At 46.4% G+C, this 26,661-nt stretch overlaps 1 protein-coding gene across 1 annotated transcript in view; it reads left to right on the forward strand.

Annotated features, from left to right (window-relative positions):
* Positions 1-16,777, forward strand: part of LOC123756437 (retinal homeobox protein Rx1) — a 56,279-nt gene extending 39,502 nt beyond the window's left edge. Inside the window, 1 exon segment of the mRNA XM_045739603.2 lies at positions 13,444-16,777. Within this exon segment, the coding sequence (XP_045595559.2) occupies positions 13,444-14,040 (597 nt within the window). The 3' untranslated portion in view covers positions 14,041-16,777.
* Positions 16,778-26,661: the final 9,884 nt, after the last annotated feature.

Raw genomic sequence — 26,661 nt, forward strand, 5'->3', positions numbered from 1 at the left:
TAAAGAGTCATTTGCAGGCAAAGACAGGGATAGAGTTAGAGTCACATTCAGGAAAACGTTAGAGATAGAGACAGGGCGCCAATTAGAGATAGAGCGAGCTGACAGAGCCGCAGCTCCCCCCGGCTGTAGCGTGTCACAGCAGCCGCTGAATTGGACTCAAATTAGAAGCAAATTATCTCAATTGAAGCCTTTCATCACAAGTCGTTTTACCAGGAGCCGGGGGCTATCCCCCCCTCTCTCTCTCCCCCCCCCCCCCTCTCTCTCTCTCTGTCTCTCTCTCTCTCTCTCTCTCTCTCTCTCTCTCTCTCTCTCTCTCTCTCTCTCTCTCTCTCTCTCTCTCTCTCTCTCTCTCTCTCTCTCTCTCTTTCTCTCTCTCTCTCTCTTTGTACTACTGTGTTCTTTCATTTTCTGTTCCTGTTTCCTAACCGCCTCCTATTTCTTCTTTTAGTTTCTTTTGTGAGTTATAGTTGACTTCTTCTCTTCGTCCTCCTCTTACTCCTCCTCCTCCTTCTCTTCCTCCTCCTCCTCCTCCTCCTCCTCCTCCTCCTCCTATTCCTTCTGCTCCCCCACCCTCCCCACCCTCCCACTCCGGACCCTGTTCGGAAACTCCTCTAAATGCCTCTATTCCGATACACTGCAATTTGCTGCCAAAGGGAAGGACCGGAGGAAATCGAAGAAAATATTAGACTCGGTAGTCCTGACTTAAGGGGGGGGCCATCTAGCCTCCCCCGACGCTGGTAATGGGGGATAAACACCCTTAATGCCCCATTGGTGGTAAGTCCCAGTGTTCCTCACTACCCCAGACTGGCTCATAGGCTACTCTTGCTCTGCAAAGGGTGAGAAATGAGGGGTAGGAGGGGGGTGGGACACAGGGAAAGAATGAGAATCAGTGAGCGAAGGCTAAGGTGAAAATTACCCCCTTTCCACCCCCTTTCCACCCCCTCCCTTCCCCTCCTTCCCCCTTACTCTCTTTTGATTTCGGGGACGTCGTTCACAAGGAGAGGGGGGGAGGGTAGGCACTCCCCAGCAAATTACTCCCATTAATTACTGGCTATTTATAGATTAATCGTGCCCTATTTATCGCTATTGAGGTACGCACAATGTGATGTAATTATCAGCGGCGTCAGAGATACTAGGAGAGGCGAGGGGGGGGGGGGGTGTTGAGGGATATAATAGGGGGGGAGGGGTGTTAGGTAGGGACGATTAGGGGCTATTCATGCCCGTGCCATCTCTTGGGTGGCTTAATCTGAATCAATCAATCATCGGTAGGGACGAGGTGTGGGAATGAGTGGGGTTTGAAGATGGGGACAGGGATTGGATATGGAGTAGGCGGGAAGAAGGATTGGATAGGGATAGATAAAGTAGGGATTGGATAGTCAGTAGACTGGGAGAGTCTCTTGACAGTCTCCCAGTCAGACTCAATACCAGTTAGTTAATAGGGGATGGGGTAGGATAGGAACGAAATGGGGGAGTGTGGGAAGGGGTTTTAATGGTGGAGGAGTGAGTGGTGGGGATAGTTAGGAAGGAAGGGGGTGGGATGGTTGGGCAGGGGGTTGTATTCATCTAGTTGTACTCACCTAGTTGTGATTGGTGGGGGGGGGGGGTTAAAAGCGGAAGCTCGATCCTGCATGTTCAAATAGGTGAAAACACACACACACATACACATACACACACACACACACACACACACACACACACACACACACACACACACACACACACACACACACACACACACACACACACACACACACACAGAAAGACCTGGGGGTTGATATCACGCCAGACCTGTCTCCTGAAGCTCATATCAAGAGGATAGCATCAGCGGCATATGCCAAATTGGCTATCATAAGAACGGCCTTTAAAAACTTGTGTAAGGAATCTTTCAGAACTTTCTATACAACATATGTCAGACCAATCCTGGAGTATGCGGCTCAAGCATGGAGTCCATATCTAGTCAATCGTATGACTAAACTGGAAAAGGTACAAAGGTTTGCCATCAGGCTAGTACCCGAACTGAGGGGTTTGAGCTACAAGGAGAGACTACGGGAATTAAACCTCACATCACTGGGAGACAGAAGAGTTAGAGGGGACATGATCACCACATACAATATTCGCAGAGGGGTTGAAAGGGTAGATAAAGACAGACTATTAAACAGAAGGGGCACACGCATTAGGTGACACAGGTGGAAATTGAGTGCCCAAATGAGCCATAGAGACGTTAGAAAGATTTTTTTCAGTGTCAGAAGAGTAGACAAATGGAATGCATTAGGAAGTGAATGGAATGGAATGCATTAGCATCCTGTAGTCTCTGTCTATCTTCATCTGTCTTGATTCTTCTCATAATTTTTGCATCATCAGCAAACATTGAGAGGAATGAGTCTATACCCTCTGGAAGATCGTTTACATATATTAGAAACAGGATGGGTCCAAGTACTGAGCCCTGTGGGACTCCGCTGGTGACATCTCGCCAGTGTTTGTGTGTTTGTGTGTGTGTGTGTGTGTGTGTGTGTGTGTGTGTGTGTGTGTGTGTGTGTGTGTGTGTGTGTGTGTGTGTGTGTGTGTGTGTGTATTCACCTAGTTGTATTCACCTAGTTGTGCTTGCAGGGGTTGAGCTCTGCTCTTTCGGCCCGCCCCTCAACTGTCAATCAACTGTTTCTACTACTTCTACTACTACTATTTTTTTCTCTCCACACCACACACACACACACACCAGGAAGCAGCCCGTGACAGCTGACTAACTCCCAGGTACCTATTTACTGCTAGGTAACAGGAGCATAGGGTGAAAGAAACTCTGCCCATCGTTTCTCGCCGGCGCCCGGGATCGAACCTGGGACCACAGGATCACGTGCCCAGCGTACTGTCCGCTCGGCCACCGGCTCCCCCTGTGTGTGTGTTTGTGTGTGTGTGTGTGTGTGTGTGTGTGTGTGTGTGTGTGTGTGTGTGTGTGTGTGTGTGTGTGTGTGTGTGTGTGTGTGTGTGTGTGTGAAAAACAAAAAAAAAATAGTTTATTGACGGTTGAGAGGCGGGCCGAAAGAGCAGAGCTCAACCCCCTCAGGCAGAACTAGGTGAATACAACTAGGTGAATACAACTAGGTGAATACACACACGGATGCTCAGTACCATACAAAACGTAACAATAACATCAATAAATTCAAAACAAAATAACACTGAAAGGAATTGGGTATTACTGGAAACACGAGACACAGAAGTCAAGAATCCAAATGCCCTCCGCTTGTGGCCTCTGACGTCACCAGGAATCTCATCCACTAATCGATATAAAATTGAAAACGGTGCATTCAGAGCCAGCCAGTCGAGGCCACACAAGGACCAGTAATGGAGTCTAAATTTGACATAATTATATTTATCAATTCTTTGTGCTGGCGGAGGACCAGGTTCTGAAGGGCGCTCGACTTGATCGGAAGAGTGTGTCTGGCGGAGCTCAGGGGGGTGGTGGTTCTTGATCCTTACGTCGAGGGGGAGGTAGAGGTCCTGCTGCCCTTGGAGTCACACGAGGATGTGGACCTTATAGACACCCCGCGCCTAAGTTCCATAATCGGCGATCGCAGTCACATCTGTCCCGCATCTCATTTCGTCTGCATTGTTTCGGGGTCGCGACTTGAAGTGGTTAATTGCAAAGGTTTTTTCTGAAAATAAAGAACACATTGAAAAGAGGCGCTAATGGGGGAGGTAATGAAAGAGCCGAGGATCGTATCAAAGGCGGGGAGCATTATTCTCTTAAGTGGAGGAGAAGAATGAAGGAATAAGACTTGGCCGCTCGTTATGAATGTATTTGACGGCGGATAAAAGATTTGAGGCGTCACTGGTCGACGTCGACGAGGCTGGAGGAGGAGCGAGAGGCCGTCAAAAGGCACCACGGGCTGGGTGGTGGGGGGGCAGCCGACTGAATCTTAGTGACACTCGTTCGAGCCCTTGTTGCCCCGCCGCTGACTATTGTCCTCTGAGTCAATGTCTGCCGTCAGCGGCAAACTACAGACGTTGGTCCTTCTTCTGGGGTCTTACCCTCTGCGACGTTCCTATTTCAGTTTCAGCCCTCTTCCCTCTCCCTACCTAGAGAAGGCATTAGAGAGAGAGAGAAAGAAGGAAAGATGGAAGAGAGAGGGAGATTTTTTGTTGTTTTAGATTCAGCTACTCGCATCCCCCAATTCCCCCCACCACAGCTCCCTCCCGCGTCCACATCCCAAAGGCCCCCTTTCCCTATCTTCCAATCCCCCAGCCCCTCCCTCATCTCTATCAAACAGGTCCCTCCCAATCCCTACTTCCCTATCCAACAGTTCCTTTACTTGTCCCCCCCCCCTCCCTATCGCCTCCTTCCACCAAACACACCTCCTACCCATCCAACGCCCCCCTACCCATGTCTCTCTCCCCATCCCCATCCTCCAATGCAAGAGACTAGTCCCTGTGATGGGTCCCAGAGTCCCAGTGTTTGACCCTAATCCCCCCCCCCCTACCTTTCCTTGCGTCTCTCTGTCTATCCTTCCATTTCTCCCTCTTTTTCCCTGTGTTCTTCTGCCTCGACCGAAACACCATCTCCTTCCTACCACCAGCTGGCCTTGTGGTCAAACAACAAAGATCAAGTGACAAAAACATTGATATTATAACAGGCTCATGAAATAAATGTGTCTCTAGGAGTAGGTTCCAACTTAGCAGAGGAAGGATTACAGCTCTCGCTTGCAGTTTCATCAGGTTCCTTATATGATTGTTCCCTATGTGATACTTTCAAAGTACATTCTCAATGAAATAAATGAGTTTATAGGAGCAGGCTTCAGATGAGTTGAGGTAGGATAACAGCTCATGCTTGCACTAGGTACGTCATTTGATAGCCATTACTAACTTTATTCTTAGTTAACAAACACAAACAAATCAAATAGAGAAGGCTTTGCCCAGAGAAAAGAGCTCAACCCCCCCTCTTCCTCCACAAAAATAACAGGAATTCATACAATAAGACCATGAGTCTACGAGTCAATACAGCAAGACTCAGGATCCCCAGGAAATAAATCTTGACCATCCTTAAGACTTTGATGGTTAAGTATTACTAGGAAACTACTTACGAACACATTTCAAGATGTTGTCTAGAGCACAAGAGTCTAGCCAGAACTCTGCCAGTTTAAACCTTACACCCTGGGAGTTGTGGCCCTCGTGGCTGTTTCTCAGAAACAAACAACATATGGCAAGAGTTTTTTGTTGTTGATTATAAATAGATATACACATTTTTTGTGATGGAAGGAGAGGGAGAGAGGAAGGTAAGTAGGGATGGCATTAGAGAGAGAGGAAAGAGAAAACGAGATGAGAGGAGAACGAGGGAGAGAGAGAGAGAGAGAGAGAGAGAGAGAGAGAGAGAGAGAGAGAGAGAGAGAGAGAGAGAGAGAGAGAGAGAGAGAGAGAGAGAGAGAGAGAGAGGGAGACTGGGAAAAAGAGTCAGAGATCCAGTCGGCATAGACACTAGTGTTGTTTATTCTGCCGTAACCTAAGATCGCCTCTACAGGCTGAGGGGCGAGAGAGAGCCCTTGCCATGTACCACAGACCTCCGAACTTCCCATTGGGCGGGCCCCCTTTGAATTTTGACGCCTAGCATTGTGTGCTTCAGACCAGTAGGACCCCCTCTCCTGCCCTCCCTTCAGAAGAGCCCTAACCAGTCCTCGGGTCCACGGGGCGAACGGACCCTTAGGGTAAGAGGAGACAGGGCAGACGCAGGGAGGAGCATCTCCCTTGACCCTCAGACCCCGTTGGATAAAGTCCTTCGGTTGGGAGATTGATTCCCTGGTGTGAAGTTCATGCCGCGACGCCTCTTCTGAATACCTGCACCAGATTACTACTGTTAAATAGAGGGAGCAGAAAGGGGGAGCTGGATGAACCTGGGGATGGCGGAGAGACGCGGGGAGGGGGGGAGGATGGTACGGTGATGGGGGGGAGGGGGAGGGTGGTATAGTGTTAGGGAAGGGGATGGTAGAGTGTGGGGAAAGGGGGTGGTATAGTGTGGGGGAGAAGGAGGGGGGAGGAGGCAGAAGTGAGGGGGACCAGGATTCACATAGTGATGTAACTGAATCTCGACTGGCTTCTTAGTTCTAGCATAACACTTTCTGTCCAGGACAGCTTGTTCCAGCTGTAAGCTTTGTCTAGGACAGCTTGTTCCAGCTGTGAACTTTGTCCAGGACAGCTTGTTCCAGCTGTGAACTTTGTCCAGGACAGCTTGTTCCAGCTGTGAACTTTGTCCAGGAGAGCTTGTTCCAGCTGTGAACTTTGTCCAGGAGAGCTTGTTCCAGCTGTGAACTTTGTCCAGGAGAGCTTGTTCCAGCAGCATTCTCAGTCCAGGACAGCTTGTTCCAGCAGCAAACTTGGTCCAAAATAGGTTGTTCCAGCGGTACTCTCGTGCAGAGTAGATTATTCCATCAGTTTTCTCCGAATATTTCTCCCTCAAAAATAGAATCGCACATAAAGCGGGTGACGGTAATGTAACGGTGGTGGTGACGGGTAGTAACGGTGGTGGTGACGGGTAGTGACGGTGGTGGTGACGGGCGGTGACGGGACAACAACCTCACCCCTCCTCCCTTCCCCCCCCCCAAACTTGGGGGGAGGGGACACCTATATAATCTCCAGGTGAGGGTAATTGCCAGGATACCTGTATGCTTTACCTGGATCAGTGAGCTAAGGATTTTTCTCATTAGCTGTCTCGTTACTACTTAGTTGACCGATCGCCTTCTCTCTAATTATCTATGACTTCGTGTAATCAGACCCCAGGCAACGACATCATTAAGAGGAGCCTCGGTCCAGTACAAGGAGAGTCCTGTTGAGTCTCAGCTAGAAAACGGTCAAGGGGATCACAAATCCATAGCTCGTTTTCTAATGATTAAATCTCTACATATCGTTAGTTTGGGTTTAGGTTAAGTTAAATAAGGCTGAGGTAGGTTAGGTTAGGTTAGTTTATGCTATGTTAGGATAGGGTTAGGATGGGTAAGATTGGGTTAGGTTAGTTAATAGCGTGAGTACTCAGGCCTTGTGGATATGACGTTAGATGCGAGATATTGAAATAAGTTTATTGAGGTAAAATACACACAAAGGGATGAGGTAGCTCAAGCTATTCTCACCCCGTTCAGTACAACGTGTTTATATATATATATATATATATATATATATATATATATATATATATATATATATATATATATATATATATACATATATATATATATATATATATATATATATATATATATATATATATATATATATATATATATATATATATATATATATATATATATATATACGCATCACAAACAATAAACATATTACCGAACATTCTGAGTGATAAACATATACATTTCTTCCTTTACACACGTATCATGTTATCAGACGTACACACAATTACTTGTATGACTAGGTATATAGACAATTTGTAATAGACATTCATAGACGCCAGAGTGATCGTTAAACTGATTGATTATGATTGTTAAATAACTTTACCATCGACCAGGTATTTCACTTCAGGTTTCTAACAATATTAGAAAAATTAACTAGTGGGTTCTTTGAGGATATAGTATGCCTCAGATACGTTTCAGTAGAGCGACGGTCTCGCTTCATGCAGGTCGGCGTTCAATCCCCAACTGTGCAAGTGGTTGGGCACCATTCTTTCCCCTCGTCCAATACTACATCATTATCCTGACCCCTTCCAAGTGCTATGTAGTCGTAATGGCTTGGCGCTTTCCCCCTGATAGTTCACTTCCCTTCCCTTTACCTGGACTCTAGGAGACTCGAACCCTGGACCCCACGCGTGTGAGGCAGAAGCTTTATCCTCTCATTTTATTGTTATCAATTTTTCCATAGCCTCTTTGGTGGGTGAGAGTAGACGTTGATCCTCAGCATAGCGGACAATATTGGCGTTAATAGTACCTAGGCGAGGACCAGTTCTAGTGGCTCCTGACTCTTTTAACAATGTTTCAAGGTAGATAGCAGACACAATTGTACTAAGAATAGCACATTGTTTGCCCACATGTCCCCCCCATATCTCTCTCTCTGTCCCTCTCTGTCTCTGTCTCTCTCTCTCTCTCTCTCTCTCTCTCTCTCTCTCTCTCTCTCTCTCTCTCTCTCTCTCTCTCTCTCTCTCTCTCTCTCTGTCTCTCTCTCTCTCTCTCTCTCTCTCTCACATACACCCTATACCTACCAGGGAACATCGTTCCCCGAGGCGCGTCCCCGTCGCCACTCCTGCCTTGCTCCTCGCTCCGTTTCCCTTCAGGAAGTCGTCAGGAGCCACTTCCTCTTTAACAATCCTTCCACTGCCTTCTTCCTCTGGAGTAAACAAAAAAAGACAAAAATTACTCGAAGATTTTGTTCAATTAACATCTTGTTAGCGTTTGGATTTTCTGAGTATTGTTAACCTATTGTTGTGTGGGTATTGTTGACGGTAGCGTTGTGAGTTGGCGGTGCTTATGGTGTACAAGTAACCTAATTGTACTCTGCTGTACTTAGGCTATTAGTCCTGCCTCTCAACATTCAGTCAACTGAACATAGTTCCGGAGCCTATCAGGCTTTGTCAAATATACATGAAGTAATGTATGGATTCTAGCCCATCCACTACGTTTTATGAAGCGTAACAAACATTCGATCCTTGTCTTGTCTCTTAATTACCTTTAACGCTTTTGAACGTGGTAATCATGCCAACAATATATTGTCTTCCGGTTATGTGAGATTCAATTTCGTCAGTCATTCCTCAAAACTCATACCTCTCGGCTCTGGGACTGGCCCAGTGGCAAACATTGGTTCTTGTCACTGTTTGCTGATGCAAAAATTACACATACTGTAGAAGACTGCAAAAAGCTTCAGGGTGATATGGACAAACTTAAATAATATTACATAAAAAGCCCTCCTGGAATTACACAGGAAAAGACCTGAGGGTTGATATCACACCGAGCCTGCCTCCCGAGGTCAATTTCGAACATCAGAACTAAATGAACAAATTCACATGGTCCGTGACGAGGATTCGAACCTGCATCCGAGAGTATCCCAGACGCTGCCTTAATCGACTGAGCTACGACATGGTCAAAAAGAGTTGAAACCGAAGTTCTACTTAATCCGGGATGCTCTCGGATGCAGGTTCGAATCCTCGTCACGACCCTTGTGGATTTGTTCATATGATGCATCACGGTATTCTGATTTCTGTGTGTAAATCAGAACTAACTTCTTGAATATGGAGAGTACACGACTCCTGAATATGGAGTGGTTTATAATTCCAATACCAAGTTCGTCAGACCAATGCCGGGATATGCGGCACCAGCAAGGAATCTTTATCTCGTTAACTATAAAACGAAGTTAAAAAAAATCCATAGGTATGCCAATTGACCAGTCCCAGAACCGAGTCTTGGCCAGGGAGGATTGACCGGGCACCAATCCTTAACTGTCCACCCTTGTTCACACAGGAGTAATTGGGTATCTGGATGTTAGCCAACAGGAGGATCGTGTTCCAGGGACAACTAGATAAGTCTTATCATGAGTTATGAGACGGAAAAGCTCGCAACTTGCTAACAATAGAATCCCTGAGGAATGCTACTGGTAACATCTCGCCACGGATGTATCTCCTATCACTGTGACTCGCTGTGTTCTGTCACTTAGGTACTCTCTTATCTACTGGGATTCGTGAACCTCATTTGTCACTCATGTCAGTTTGTCCATTATGGTACTAGTCCTGCGTGGGATGCCGTGCTGAGGGGTTTCCGAAGTCTGACTTCTTTCGCCGATGGAGGTGTAATGGTGGTTGTGGTGGTTGTGGTGGTTGTGGTGGTGGTGGTGGTGTGCGACACCGTCCGCCATCTGCGCCACCGCCGCCCTCCGAGTTAAGACAACAATCCGAGCTACTGCTGGCGGCAATTATAAAGTCGTTAGCTCAATTAATGACGGATTAATGTGTTTCTACAAGTTGTTCTCATCTCTGTTGTGACGTCAGAAGACTGAGGGGTGAGAGGGGGAGGTGCGCTAGACAGGGTGGAGAAGCTTCAGACGGAAGAACAGGTCTAGTTTCCGTCCCCCTGTCAGTCCCGTGGGTCCCGTCTTTGTCACTAATTTGGCGCGAGACGGCTTGGTTTACGCTCCATGTTTGTTTACACACGGTCTCCTGCCTTGACTTTGGTTACATTGTGTGTCTCTGTGATGCCATCTAGTGCTGCTTCGACTCTGGTGCCTTGTAGGGCTACATGGTGCCTCTCTGGTGCCTTGTAGCGCTGTATGGTGCCTCTCTGGTGCCTTGTAGGGCTGTATGGTGCCTCTCTGGTGCCTTGTAGGGCTGTATGGTGCCTCTCTAGTGCCTTGTAGCGCTGTATGGTGCCTCTCTGGTGCCTTGTAGGGCTGTATGGTGCCTCTCTGGTGCCTTGTAGGGCTGTATGGTGGCTCTCTTGTGCCTTGTAGGGCTTTATGGTGCATCTCTAGTGCCTTGTAGGGCTACATGGTGCCTCTCTGGTGCCTTGTAGGGCTGTATGGTGCCTCTCTGGTGCCTTGTAGGGCTTTATGGTGCCTCTCTGGTGCCTTGTAGGGCTGTATGGTGCCTCTCTGGTGCCTTGTAGGGCTGTATGGTGCCTCTCTGGTGCCTTGTAGGGCTGTATGGTGCCTCTCTTGTGCCTTGTAGGGCTACATGGTGCCTCTCTGGTGCCTTGTAGGGCTGTATGGTGCCTCTCTTGTGCCTTGTAGGGCTACATGGTGCCTCTCTGGTGCCTTGTAGGGCTACATGGTGCCTCTCTGGTGCCTTGTAGGGCTGTATGGTGCCTCTCTGGTGCCTTGTAGTGCTACATGGTGCCTCTCTGGTGCCTTATAGTGCTACATGGTGCCTCTCTGGTGCCTTGTAGGGCTGTATGGTGCCTCTCTGGTGCCTTTGTAGGGCTACATGGTGCCTCTCTGGTGCCTTGTAGGGCTGTATGGTGCCTCTCTGGTGCCTTGTAGGGCTGTATGGTGCCTCTCTGGTGCCTTATAGTGCTACATGGTGCCTCTCTGGTACCTTGTAGTGCTACATAATGCCTCTCTGGTACCTTGTAGTGCTACATACTTCCTGAGTGCTTTGGGACTTTAATCTTTGAAAACTTACTGGGTGAATGAAGTTCCTTTACATTACTTTATTAATTGCATGGGTGATATGTTTACTCATAAAAATACTCATAAGATCACAGGTGATGTCCATAGCAATTCAAGATCTAAGTTAATTAAGGGAAAAATATATAAAATACACATGAGAATAATTAACCGTAACTTTATTTAATAATGCAAATTAATTAATCAATAAGCTAGTGACTTCCTAGTTCTTAGAGGCATGGTAATGGACTAGAAATTGCTCAGAACCCTCAAACAGACAGTTACCGTTTCAATCACTGCTTCTTAGTTAGTGTTGTGGCCTCCTGGTGGCCGATACCCAAATTACTCCCCCCGTCACCATTTCCAGCATTCCAGTTTATACTGAAAAATCTTTTTTCTCGTATGCTTCAATGAAGCTAAGGCTCCACCCACTAAGGCTCATCTTGCCCTAGACATTCCGCCTCTCCTAAGCTTACACACAACTGAAACCAGGCCAGGCTAGTGAGAACTAGGCCCTGGCCCCTTGTCCAATGACTAACTTAAAACTCCAAAAAGGCGGGAGTTTCTCACAAACTGGAACTACTGATCTATATGCCCGAGCCCAGACTGCCAGGGGAACATGTGTCCGGATCCTATAATTCGAAGCAGCAGTAAAACCTACACTCTCGATCGTCCAGATGATGGCCAAAGCGAGGAAGGAAGAGCGGAAGAGATAGGAAAGGGGCATGGGATGAGAGAGGAGGAAAATAAAGAAAAAGGGGGAGAAGGAAAAGAAGGAAAGGAGGGAAAGAAGGAAGGGAGAGGGGAGATGTGACACTGCAGATATTCACTGACGTTACAGAAGTCTGGAGAAACGAATACTCAAAAAAATTATAAACTGAAAAAGTAAAGACATGTCGACTATGTGGGTATAGCGTTTGTCGGGTCTTGTCCCATATCTGCGACAGCTACTGTAAGGCAGACTTTCCCGGGACCGTCAGAGCGCTAACAGCTGTCCCACTTAGACAGTATACACTAAACGCCGTCCATGTAAGGAAGACCATCATACAGGCGACCAGGAGCTAGGAACGAGGTCATTGAACCGTGAAGAAAGGCTGTTAAGGGGGAGGATTGAGCAGCGGTAATGACGAGTTTACGAAAAGTGGCCTATTGGGGAGGGTTGTTAAGGCCTATCAGCCTTTGGCGGGTTGTTAAGGCCTACCAACCTCGGGAGGGTTGTTAAGGTCTATCAACCTCTGTAGGGTTCAGGCTTATCAACCTAGAGAGGGTTGTTAAGGCTTATCAACCTCAGGATGATTATTACAGCCTATCAACCTCAGGATGATTATTACAGCCTATCAACCTCTGGAGGTTATTAAGGTCTATCAACCTCTGGAAGGTTATTAAAGGTCTATTAACCTCTGGAAGGTACTTAGGCCTCGACAATAACTTACTGACCATCCTGAAAATATATTTTAGCCATAGAGTCTAGAAGTGTAGTACAACTCAATATATACTATATAAGTAGAGTGTATATAAATATTTTGATATATATTTATACTGTTTTAATACATACCAGTATATTTATATACTCTGTTATAATATATACCAGCATATTTTATATATTTTCTGTGTATATATTACTTCTATCTCCTCCACAGTAGATATTTAATACCTACCGTCTTACATTCGTAATTTACAATCAAATGGAATATTAAAATAAATTTGTTTATTTGCTGAAGACATCCATTTGTACTGGTCGGTAGAGCGACGGCGTCGCTTCTTGCAGGTCGGAGTTCGATGTCCTATGTCCCAAGTGGTTGTGGGCACCGTTCCTTCCCTCTGGCCTATCCCAGATCCTTTTCCTCATATCCCTACGTAGTGTTATATAGGTGTTATATAGGAGTTCGATATCCTATGGCCCAAGTGGTTGTGGGCACCGTTCCTTCCCTCTGGCCTATCCCAGATCCTTTTCCTCATATCCCTACGTAGTGTTATATAGGTGTACTGGCTTAGCGCTTTTCTCCTCGTAATTACCTCACATTCTTTGTGTGAAGGGCGTCTGAAGGGAAATTATTTCTCGTTGGCTCAGTGCTTCTCTCGCTTCATGTTCGTTATAACTTAGGTGTTTGAACTTAGGTTTATATAATTGATGCCATAGTGTGTACTGACTCAGGGTTAATATGTAATATTAAATAAATTTATGAAAAATATTAATATATTTGACCTCGTCCAGAAATATTAATTCCATTCCTTGGCCTACATAGATCGCCCTTACCCTAACCCATTATCCCCCCTGACCATCCCCTTAGACCCCCCCCCCTCACCCCATTAGCCCTTCACTACCCCTACTGTGTGGAGCAGGATAATGAAGCAGTGTTGTTGCCTCCTCAGGTGTGGTTCCAGAACCGGCGAGCCAAGTGGAGGAAGAGAGAGAAGGCTTTGGGGCGTGAGAGCCCCTCCTTCATGGGCGTCGACCATCCCCTGGGCGGCATGCCCGACCTGCCCCTGCCCCTGGGGCCGCCCCCGCACTCCGTCGCCGCCGCCGCCTCCGCCGCCGACCTCCTCCATCTCCACGCCCTCCACGCCCTCCATCTCCACCCATTCCTCCACCCGTCCCACGCCCCGGGGCTCCACCACAAGGCGGCGGGGCACCCACCACCGCCGCTACACGCCCTTCTCCACCACTATATGCTGCCGCCGGGGCTGCCGCTGCTCCATCCTGCCGCAGGCGTCGCCCAGGGCCTCCACCTCCCTATGATGACCTCCTCCAACAGCCCCGACGCCTCCCCCACCCACTCCCCGCCCATTACCACCATCGCAACCACCGCCACGCCCACTACCACGCCCTCTGGAGCCCCAGGTTCACCTGGCCTGCCGCTGGACTGCCGCGGCGCCTCCGTCGACCTCCTGCGGCTGAAGGCGCGCCAACATCAGGCTCTATTAGAGCGCTTGTCACCCCCTACATCCGGAGTTCACGCCTCCTCCTGAACACCCACGCCACGCTGCACGCCGTCGTGGGCGCGCCCCTGCAGTATTTACTTCTGGAGGAGTTCATAGGTCGTCTCTGACGTTAGCTTCGGCCCTGAAGATGTGCGCGCGCAACCTGTCGCAGGTTGTGTAGCGTTGATCATGTCACCGGTGATGCTCCCAGCAGCAGGAAGAGCTGTAGCACCGCCTCCACCCTGGCAGGAGACGCGCCAACCGCAGGGGTCACTGCTGTAGATGAATATAGTTGGGTCTCCATCCTCAGTGGCGGCGCCAGCGAGGCGAGGGCCAGGGGCCATAGTGCCAAGGAGGGCCATGACGGCCTCTGTGTCATCGCGGTGATTGGACCCTAATTAGTAGCAGGACCCCCCGAACTATAGTTACACTGGTTAAACAAGCAGCATGTCGTTGTAAACGACTGGAGTGTGAGGGAGGGGTTCAGGCGGACGACAGCCCAACCTCTATCTGATGGGTCAAATCACCTTCTGATGTACACTAGAAGCAACCTTTTCCCCCTGCTCTAATCAGTGTAACGCAGACGTGGCAGAGTTTCCCTCCTGACGCAGACGTCCTTCGTTCCCTGGTGACGTAGACGACACTCTCTCCTGACGCAGATGTCCTCACACTGACGCACTCGTCCCCCCTAAAGTGGCTCTCTCTCACGCCAGTTCAAGTGTCTCTTCCGGGCCTTTGGGAGAGGACGGCGGCAAGCTCTTTAATTACCTCTTTATCAACCTATCATTTTGTCAGATCAGTTGGCAGCCTGCATTCGCCTGACGATCCTCCACTGTCCGTCCTCGCCAGCGGCAGTTTGGGGCTCTTGCCCTTCCTGAATAAGAGTCATTCGCTTCTCTTCTATTCAGTGTGGGTTTGGATCCCTTTCCCCAAACTCAGATTCTTTATTGACAACTATTCAGCCAATCTGGCCAATTTGTCAATAGATTAACGATTTTGAGCCTTGGATGAGAGGAGCGGGGAGGCCAACTTTGCGTTCAGGGGATGGTTGATTTTTGTCCTTAATACTACACGACCCAGAGCCCAAATTGGTCATTTAAACAACGTTTATTGACACTAGCCAGCAAACCCAGCTAATTTATGAGGCTCAGGGGACACTGATGCTAATTAATTAAGGCGGTAAGGTCGTAATTGACGTGGCGGGAGTGGCCGAGAATATTAGGGCCTGGTTTATTTGCTCACTCTCGACAACACACACTCACAGTCACGCTAAGTTTCGGGCCCCTGCGATTTATTTCTGGCCTGTGTGTGTGTGTGTGTGTGTGTGTGTGTGTGTGTGTGTGTGTGTGTGTGTGTGTGTGTGTGTGTGTGTGTGTGTGTGTGTGTGTGTGTGTGTGTACCCGCCCGGGGGAGCGTCTCTCTGTCCCTTGGTCATAGTGTTCATTATTCTCATGACAGCAAGAGTAGCAAGCTGGAAGTTTTTAGATCTTGATCACTGAAGTGAACAATTATAGCAGTGAACAGTGTACACTGAACTACTAAAGGAAAATACTGTACATTCTGGTGGTGTATACTGGAGGCTCCTGGGTTAAGGAGAGACCTTCGTGTTACTGCCAGTTTACGTAACGAAATGAAACCTTTTTAACTTTTCTGGTTAAAAGTGTAAGTGAGGTGAGAGCGGGTTGGTGTGTTGAAGTCGGCGGTGGGCAGCCAATTGACCGAGACTCCGTCAACAGCCGCAGTGTTTGGCTTCCTGCTGGACTACCTCCTCCTCTTTCCGGCTCCCTTTCTGCTTCTGTCTGCTTCTCTCTCTCCCGCCTGCCTCTTATTGGCTCCTGATGCGCCCTGCTTCCTGCTGAACCCTCCTCTCCGTTGCTGCCTCTTACTGTCTGTTGATGCTGCTGCTGCTTCTTGCCTTCAGCAAGGCAGAGGGATGCCTCCTGTTACCACCTTGTGCCAATGTATTCTCTGGCGACTCATTCTCTGGCGACTCATTCTCTGGCGACTCACTCTCTGGCGACTCACTCTCTGGCGACTCACTCTCTGGCGACTCACTCTCTGGCGACTCACTCTCTGGCGACTCACTCTCTGGCGACTCATTCCCTGACACACCACTGGCGGTGTATTTCGTGTTGCAGACTCTTCCACTCCTCTCCCTTGAAGCCTCGGTCACAACAACTCTCTCTCAACACTCTTCCGCTCTTTACAGTGTTGTGGTGTGAGGTTAGGTCCCGCGGGTCACAGTCGATGTCTCCTGTCGTGTCGTGATCTTGATGCAACTGTCCGGCGCGGCATTGGCTGTCCAGTTATCTCCTGTAAATAGATTATTAAGTTATTAGCTTTTCCCATGTGAACAACAAATAATCAGCTGTTCCATGTAAACAAATAACTGGTCAGCTGTTCCATGTAAACAAACAAGTGATCATCTGTTGCTTCAAAAGTAAACATCTGATCAACTTTACTATTTAACCAAATCATCAGCTGTTGAATGATTACACACAACTTCCATTCACAATATTTAACAACATGAACCCACATGATGTCATCCATAATTGTCTTCATCACATTCTCTCTCTCCTTGGACGACTGAAACCCACATGAACTATAGTTGCATCAGATCAAGACACAATCTAGGTTCATTTTCTCCCGTAGAAACCCACTCCACCTTGAATATATATATATATATATATATATATATATATATATATATATATATATATATATATATATATATATATATATATATATATATATATATATATAGCCATATACACATAAAAATAGATTTTGGTGTAGAAAGCGTTGTTATGGATAGTTCATCTTCATTGTCCCGCTAATATATATATATATATATATATATATATATATATATATATATATATATATATATATATATATATATATATTATTAATATAATAAACGTCGTTTAACCATTCATTCATCTAATCCTGCTATCTACGTGTCTGTAGGGGATCAAAACAAATGTAAATATAAAAGAGTATTAGTGATTAATAAAATGTCTGTTATTCAACACTGTGTTAATACCCTTCCGAGCCTCTTAATTACGGGTTATGAGTTGGGTCCGCCTGTTAATCTTATGTTATATATAAGTTAAAGCCAAATATTTCCGAAGCTAATTTTCTTTATTGATGATAAACAAGACAACAATGAACAGTTAAAAAACTATCACAGTAAAATAATAAAAAAAAGAGATTGACTTGTTTAAAATGCACTTGAGGTTCGAGCACTTAAAGTTGTATTTAAGGCCTATAGACCTTTTCAGGGTTATTAAGGCCACCAGAATAAGCTTACTAGTCAACCAGAAAGTATACTTTAGTCCTGAATATATAGTTCAGGACTAAAGTCATCTCTGAGTTTATATGCTGAGAAATGTGGTAGACCTTTCGGTGTTGATATGCAATGTTGATACAATCCTTAAAAAATATATATAATTTTTTACCAATTTACAAAACTCCCAAGTTTTTTTATTTACCTAACCTTTTGTTTCCTGTATAATCAATACAAACTGCCGTAAATTTCTACATCTCTAAAAAGGTTTATTATTTTAAAATAAAATTACACAATCCACGCTTTACTAAAATTCATTTATATTTCTATCTTAACCATAGTTAAGATCTCTGAAATTCTAAATAATTTTGAAAGAAAGCAAAGTTCCACATTTCAGTAACGTTATTACAAGTTTAGAAACACATAAAGGGATATAACATGCAATAAGCCGCAGCTATTTCAGAATCTAAAAGACAGCGGTAATGCTGACACAATTACTATATTGTAACCAAAATGAACGTCACACGAGACTGAATAAAAAATTAAATAATAGGAATAATATAATGAAATATAGGAAATGATTAAGGCATATACTGAGCTAAACGGTGTTGAAAAGTCGGTCCGTCCTCATAAGGGAGCCCGTCCTCATAAGGCAGCCCGTCCTCATAAGGCAGCCCGTCCTCATAAGACAGCCCGTCCTCATAAGGCAGCCCGTCCTCATAAGGCAACCCGTCCTCATAAGGCAGCCCGTCCTCATAAGGCAGCCCGTCCTCATAAGGCAGCCCGTCCTCATAAGGCAACCCGTCCTCATAAGGCAGCCCGTCCTCATAAGGCAGCCCGTCCTCATAAGACAGCCCGTCCTCATAAGACAGCCCGTCCTCATAAGACAGCCCGTCCTCATAAGACAGCCCGTCCTCATAAGGCAGCCCGTCCTCATAAGGCAACCCGTCCTCATAAGGCAGCCCGTCCTCATAAGACAGCCCGTCCTCATAAGACAGCCCGTCCTCATAAGGCAGCCCGTCCTCATAAGACAGCCCGTCCTCATAAGGCAGCCCGTCCTCATAAGGCAGCCCGTCCTCATAAGACAGCCCGTCCTCATAAGGCAGCCCGTCCTCATAAGGCAGCCCGTCCTCATAAGACAGCCCGTCCTCATAAGGCAGCCCGTCCTCATAAGGCAGCCCGTCCTCATAAGGCAGCCCGTCCTCATAAGGCAACCCGTCCTCATAAGGCAGCCCGTCCTCATAAGGCAACCCGTCCTCATAAGGCAGCCCGTCCTCATAAGGCAGCCCGTCCTCATAAGACAGCCCGTCCTCATAAGGCAGCCCGTCCTCATAAGGCAGCCCGTCCTCATAAGGCAGCCCGTCCTCATACGGCAGCCCGTCCTCATAAGGCAGCCCGTCCTCATAAGGCAGCCCGTCCTCATAAGGCAGCCGTCCTCATAAGGCAGCCCGTCCTCATAAGGCAGCCCGTCCTCATAAGGCAACCCGTCCTCATAAGGCAGCCCGTCCTCATAAGGCAGCCCGTCCTCATAAGACAGCCCGTCCTCATAAGGCAGCCCGTCCTCATAAGGCAGCCCGTCCTCATAAGGCAGCCCGTCCTCATACGGCAGCCCGTCCTCATAAGGCAGCCCGTCCTCATAAGGCAACCCGTCCTCATAAGGCAGCCCGTCCTCATAAGACAGCCCGTCCTCATAAGACAGCCCGTCCTCATAAGGCAGCCCGTCCTCATAAGGCAACCCGTCCTCATAAGGCAGCCCGTCCTCATAAGGCAACCCGTCCTCATAAGGCAGCCCGTCCTCATAAGACAGCCCGTCCTCATAAGGCAGCCCGTCCTCATAAGGCAGCCCGTCCTCATAAGGCAGCCCGTCCTCATAAGGCAGCCCGTCCTCATAAGGCAGCCCGTCCTCATAAACAAGCCAACCCGTCTATATGAACGACAGCCAAATTACTCTGTCAACCCGTCCACAGACTGCGCTCAGCCATCACTCCTAAAGACGCAATCGTCAATTTTAACCTGAGCATTCAAAATAGGAATTTTGACAAATATAAATATTATTATTGTATATTAAAATTTTGCGAATGGTTAGGCGTAGCGTAGGATAGGTTAGGTGATTGAATTTTGTTGGCAATTATTTGTATGTGTTGTGCGTGGGTGTGATTCAAGGAGGGAGTCACTGAAGCACTGGTTTTGAACATGTTCGAACGTTTTTCGAACGAGTGTTTTTCATTCAGAAGGTTTGGCGGCGGGATTAACAAGCAATTCGCCTTTGTTGATGAGGACGGGCTGGTCTTCACCCATTATAGCCAAATACTCGTTAATCGAACCACTATACGCTCCGTGTTCATGAAATGAAAGTTATTTTAGTCACGATTCATAACTTTTCACGTTCGAACAGTGCTTCGTTCGTTCTCAGTGCTTCGTTCTCTTCCTGTCTTCGAATCTCTAGCCGCTTCACCCTCGCCAGTCAGTCCTTGTGGACGAATGTGAGTGCGGGGAACCTTAACGAGCGTAAGACCGTTGGTGATGCTTGTTGAAATACCGAATAGTGGTAGTTGGTGTGGACCTACTGCGGGCAGTGTTGCGTGAGAGCATTGTCAGGTCTTGTATGACGCAGTTTCAATAGGTGAGTGTTTTGTGTGTGTGTGTGTGTGTATGTACACTACACTCTTGATCAGATGTCACCACACATCTACATCTACTGGTTGATCCGAGGCCACGACGACATCTACATCTACTGGTTGATCCGAGGCCACGACGACATCTACATCTACTGGTTGATCCGAGGCCACGACGACATCTACATCTACTGGTTGATCCGAGGCCACGACGACATCTACCATCAAGGTACGTCTTGATTCTTTCCTAATACTTAGACTTAAATAATAATATCTAATGTAATGGTTGGGATCCAAAATATAAATATCTTATAGGAGTTACTTCATAAAAAGGATGTCATTGATATAGGAAGATATATGTAAACCCGGAGGCCTGGTCGAGGACCGGGCCGCGGGGACACTAAAACCCCGAAATCATCTCAAGAATCATCTCAAGATAACCGGGTGATAAGTCGTGGAGTTTCGCTCCGTTCTCAACTATTATTGTCGACAATGCCTATTATGTTCTGATTTTGTTGGTTGAGTGTCAAATTTCCTGTCAAGATATTATTACTTATTATCAGCAGGAAAAAATTTTATCGGAAAATTTTATCGGAAAATTTTATCGGAAAATTTTATCGGAAAATTTTATCGGAAAATTTTATCGGAAAATTTTATCGGAAAATGTACGTGAAGTCAGTAAGTAGGCAGTGTGCTATAGTCCACAGTTGCGCGAGTTGCCGCTCGCGTTAAAATAGTTGTTATAAAGGTTATATGAAATTTTGAAAGTTGGTAATTTTTTTTTAAGATATTTCCCTATATTTCCCTATATAATATTTATATATTTCCCTACTATTAGCACGAGAGATATTAGGATAACTATTCTTATTTTATTGTAATAATTAGCTATTATAATTGAAACAGTGAATATTAGTTAGAGCAATAACAGTTAAACATTTCTAAATAACTATGATTAATATTATTGTTATTAGAAACGATCATTATCAATAATTTTGATAAGTATGAGCAATAATTATATTAAAATAATTATGAGGTAAAAGTTATCATATACATATCTTGAGATGATTTCGGGGTTTTTTTGTGTCCCCGCGGCCCGGTCCTCGACCAGGCCTCCACCCCCAGGAAGCAGCCCGTGACAGCTGACTAACACCCAGGTACCTATTTTACTGCTAGGTAACAGCAACAAATGGGGAAGGAAAATTAAAATTTTGAACTTAGAAGTCGTTTTCTTAGTTATTGCAATCAAAATTAAACTGAACTCGAGGTTTTTGAACACGACGAGAGTTCATATTCCGCTGACCAGGTGAGACATTTGTTGGAAACTAATCAGAATCAGAGCAGAGGGAGACGATGGTATCCCGACACCACAGGTGACCTAAAGAGTTGTTTCTAGACTTTAATCCAGCCAAATGCAACGTTATGGGGATAGGAACACGGGTGATAAGACTCGTACAGCAATATAGAACAAAGGGAAAAACAGTTTTGTATCTGTTGTTAATCAAAATAAATTTTGGGTTTAGGAACTGGACCCCAGCGTTCGTGAGCTCGGTAATTTATATTTGAGGTGAACTGTTTAGTTTTAATTTAATAATTCCAGTTGTCAGGGACAGAAAACTTTCACTTGGGTGAAAGTTTTCACTTGAAAACTTTATCTTCCTTATTAAGACTACTCAATAGCTCGACCGAAAGAACTTCGACTTCACTCGTTTGGGGCCCACGGTTCGAGTCTCCTAAAGCCCAGGTGAATGGATCTTTTACTTGGGCTTATTGAGGTCTTAGGTTAACTACTGTCGTTAACCAGGATGCAACCCACAACAATTGTCTAACTCCACGGTACCTACTTTAGTTCTAGATGAAAAGAGGCATCAGGTGAAAGGAAAGGTGTTCAACCGTTTCTGTTCCACCCCCGAGAATTATATCTGGGTATCGTACTTGTGAGCTGATGACGGAGACTACTGTGCAACAGTATCATATTATAAGATCAATAAGGTGATCACAGTACTATAGTAATCAATGATACTAAACACGGTTGTAAGGTAGAAAGAGCTTTGTTGATAGTGTGTATAAAGCCCACACTAGACAATCTTCGAGTATCTGGAAGGGATTTTTAGATAACATGTTAAGCAATCGACTTGAGAAAGGTCCAGGACGGACCGAAACGTCGTCGTCCCTTCACCTTCTAGTATGTGGTCTGATCAACATACTTCAGCCACGTTATTGTGACTCATCGCCTGCATGTTAAGCAAGTTCCAGCTGTGTCTGGGTACAAGTGATAGGATGAACAACCCAGCGGGTTTTCTTCCTGTTGGGGGGGGGGGTGTCCACTCACAGGATGAGTGGCGCTGCCCAATAAATTTTAAAAAAATTTAAACCGGATAAAATTCCTGCACATTTCTTCAGCACGAGTGACAAAGCTGTTTCTAAATTCTTGTTCTGTCCTTTATTTTTTTTTTGTCACACTCATAAATTATGTGAATACTTTTGAGGACAAAGTGTAGACTTGTTTAGGTCACATATACACGTGGCGCTCTCTCCTAGGCCTATTTAAATTGTGTTATTTAACTATTTTAAATAATTTCTGGTATATTATTCTCCATGGGCTGTTCCCAGGAATTTCAAAGTGACACTCGGCTCCCTTTTTTAGGACATTAGCTCAGGCTAACCCATTAGCTCTGTTATGTTATTCGAAATTCAATATGTGAGACAAACTTGGTAAATGTATTGAACTGGAGAATATTCAAATGGGGAGGGCAGCTGATGCCCGACATTCGAGTATATTCAGGATGATTGATGAAGATTAAGCCACCCAAGAGGTGGCACGGGCATGAATAGCCCGTAAGTGGTGGCCCTTTGGAGCCATTACCAGTATCAAGAGCTGATACTGGAGATCTGTGGAGGTGCGACTGCACCCTGCGTGACGGGAGATGTCTCCCGGACCAAATGGTGACCAGATGGTGTATATTCAGGCGAGTACAGAGATGAATCATTTAGACAGGTGAATAAACATGTGTGGAAGGAATTCGTGGACACCTTCTAGCAAATGAGTACTAGTGAGTACTTTGAGTACACGAATGACGAAAAGTGATCACCCCCGACAATTACACCCTTACTATACATTTCTCCTCCCCAGCTCCACCCCCCCCCCAGCTCCACCCTACCAACCCCATCCATCCTCCCTCTTCCAACATCTTTCTCCCCACCACAAACTTCTCCCCCAGACACGTCCCCGCACCCCCACACCTCCCCTCGTCCCTATCACCTCCCCCCCCCCAAATAAGCAAGTGTTATGAGGTGACAATATTAGAGGGGCGCTTGAGAGAGTCCTTCATAACTCGTTATGCGGCGTCGAGTCAGCCTTGTTTGACCGCCCCCCCCTCCTCAACCCCCTCCCCGACCCCCCCCCCTCCTCCCCGACCCCCCCCCCCTCCTCCCCGCCCCCCCCCTCCCAATATCTCCTACATTATCATTATCAAATGTGTCTCATTATTAGCCGTTACCTGCGTAAGTGATAAGCTGTGCGGTGACAAAGGGGGAAGGTGAAGAGGGGGGAAACGGGAAAAACAGAGCGCAGATAAGAGTAGAATGAGAGATACGGAGCTTCAGGTGTAGGCGAGTGAGTCACTATAACGTGTGGCTGCAGACGTCACGGTTAAACCACACACACACACACGTCAGACGATGAAGCAACGTCGACTCGATAACAGTCCAGGACCGAAACGTCGACGTGTCTTCATCTTCTGGTGTGTGTGTGTGTGTGTGTGTGTGTGTGTGTGTGTGTGTGTGTGTGTGTGTGTGTGTGTGTGTGTGTGTGTGTGTATGTGTGGTTTGGTCATCATTATCTTTCGCTGTCGCATCTCTTGCACCTCGAAGAATTGTTTCTGTTTGTATTGAACTCCTTCAATATCTCAAGACTGGGATTAGATCTCATAATTTAAATGGAATTTTCCTCTCTTGTGTTAATGTCATTCTTCACCACGACTGTGTGTAATCAGGAGAGAGAGAGAGAGAGAGAGAGAGAGAGAGAGAGAGAGAGAGAGAGAGAGAGAGAGAGAGGGAGGGAGAGAGAGAGAGAGAGAGAGAGAGAGAGAGAGAGAGAGAGAGAGAGAGAGAGAGAGAGAGAGAGAGGGAGAGAGAGAGAGAGAGAGAGAGAGAGAGAGAGAGAGAGAGAGAGAGAGAGAGAGAGAGAGAGAGAGAGAGAGAGAGAGAGAGAGACCCTTCCGAGCAATATAATAAGAATAATAACCTGAGTGTGTAATGACTTCATGCAGCCCTTCATCCTCTCACTCTCTCGTGATAACCTTAATGTAATCCTGAGTTATTGTGCTGCCGCCGCTGTGTGACCTCATTGAGGCGCTGGTGGAGGGGTGCTGGGACGGTGGTGGGCGGGGGGGGGGGGGAGCTAGTGGTGAGGGGGTGTGTGTATGGATTGGTGGGAGGTGATGAGGGGGGGTGCATGGATTGGGAGATATTGGACCGAGGGATAGATGGGAGGTGGTGAAGAGTTAAATATGTGTCGTTTTCTCATTGGACCTAGAAGGCCCTGACTGATTTTAGCCTCAGACTGATCTTAACACATGATTGATCCTAACACATGACTGATCCTAGCCTCTGACTGATCCTAGCCTCTGACTAATCCTAACACATGACTGATCCTAGCCCCTGACTGATCCTAGCCTCTGACTGATCCTAACACATGACTGATCCAAGCCCCTAATTATACTAGCCTCTAAATGGCCCTAGCTAATCCTTAACTAGCCTTAACCCCTCTCTGACCCCTAGGCTCCTCACTGACCATAGCAGAGGCTACCTCGTACTCCTCAGGCTGACCTGTAGATAATAATAATCACTATTTTAAACAACATCAATGTTAATTTACTGAATTACATAGTCACCTTTCTTATTTGTTCGCTCATGTGTTATGTTTTCTCGTTCATTACTCTTTTTCTCTCTCGACGATAATGGTAACGAAAAATATATACGAAACACATTATTATTTGGATTAACTGGTAATTTGTAACTCGGGGTTCATGGTACAGTTGGCTTCGTTCTCGATTTGCAATCAGGGATTCCGGGTGTGATTCTCAGCCGGTACAGAGGTGGTTGGGCACGTTTCTGTTCTTTTAGTGTTTTTGTTTACCTAATAATAAATAGGTATCGGTGAATTAGGCTACTGTTTTGGGCATTAATCATTATATTCCCTGGTAATTCTCATCTGCAGTCGGCTCACAACCGATTGATCCGGGTTCGAGTCTTTGTAAAGAGAGATGTTTGGAAACCTTTCCTTACACCTGATGCTTCTATTTAACTAATATCCTGTGTGCGTGCGTGTGTCTGCGTGCGCGTGCGTGTGTCTGCGTGCGCGTGCGTGTGTCTGCGTGCGCGTGCGTGTGTGTTATCATCCAATACAAAATAACCTTCAGGATGACTCTGAAATCCGACATTGGAACTCGGCTTTCTTTTTGTCCTTTTTTTTTTATCCTGTCCAGAGGAAGACAGGAAGGCCGCAGGAGGTCACTTCAACACAAAGGAAACACGAGATATTCGAGAGAGTTAAGGCAAGAGGTTTGAACACAAAAGAAAATGACTTTTGATGAGAGTGTGTGCTGACGACAAGTGGCTGGCCCATGGAAAGATGTGCTGGGGGTTGTGGAAATTGGGGGGAATAGGGGGAGATTGGAAGGTGGCTTCCAATCTCTGTTGACTCCACTGTATCCTGGGTCTGTTGAATTCACTGTATCCTGGGTCTGTTGAATTCACTGTATCCTGGGTCAGTTGAATTCTCTGTATCCTGGGTCTGTTAAATTCTCTGTATCCTGGGTCTGTTGAATTCTCTGTATCCTGGGTCAGTTGAATCCTCTGTATCCTAGGTCTGTTGAATCCTCTGTATCCTGGGTCTGTTGAATTCTCTGTATCCTAGGTCTCTTGAATTCACTGTATCCTGGGTCTGTTGAATTCACTGTATCCTGGGTCTGTTGAATTCTCTGTATCCTGGGTCTGTTGACTCTGTATCCTGGCTCTGTTGACCCCTCTGTATCCTGGCTCTGTTGACGTCTCTGTATCCTGGCTCTGTTGACGTCTCTGTATCCTGGCTCTGTTGACGCCTCTGTATCCTGGCTCTGTTGACGCCTCTGTATCCTGGCTCTGTAGGATTATTATTTTATATACGACTCATGAGTAAGGCTCTGGGTGCTGCTCCTGGCGAGTAATTGGTGGTGGGGGGGGGATAGATGGGTGGGTTGAAGTGGACCTCTTGTGTTGGATTAGGGCATGGTTAGCATACAGGACACAGGAGTTCAGCTTAAGTGGATTAAAGTTAAAGTGGTTGGGGTGGGGAGGTAGGGGGGGGGGTGCCGTCACATGTTGTGTGGCTCAGGCTAGGAGACATCAGGCATTTACTCAACCAATTACGAAACCTGTACATCTTTCCTCAATCATGACGGCTTTGTTTACATGTACTAAAGTTTGTGTAGCCTGAAGAACTATTGGAGGTTGTCTATAATAATAACCTTAGGTTGTGAAGTTTCCAAGCTCGAAGTTTGTTTACTAAATGTAGACAAAGCAAAAACGATGAAGATGTACAGGTTTCGTAAGAGGTAGCATAAATGTTTACATCCTGGCCTCTCTGTGGTTCACCACACACATAATCATGATTAAATTTGCCAATGATACAACTGAAAATTAAATCTAAAGGTTTAACAGAGGTAAAGTAATTATCATGGGAAAGAACCAAGCCATTACGACTATATAACACTTGAAAGGAGTCAG

Source organism: Procambarus clarkii, chromosome 25 (assembly GCF_040958095.1).
Source record: "Procambarus clarkii isolate CNS0578487 chromosome 25, FALCON_Pclarkii_2.0, whole genome shotgun sequence".
Classification (NCBI taxonomy): Eukaryota; Metazoa; Arthropoda; class Malacostraca; order Decapoda; family Cambaridae; genus Procambarus; species Procambarus clarkii.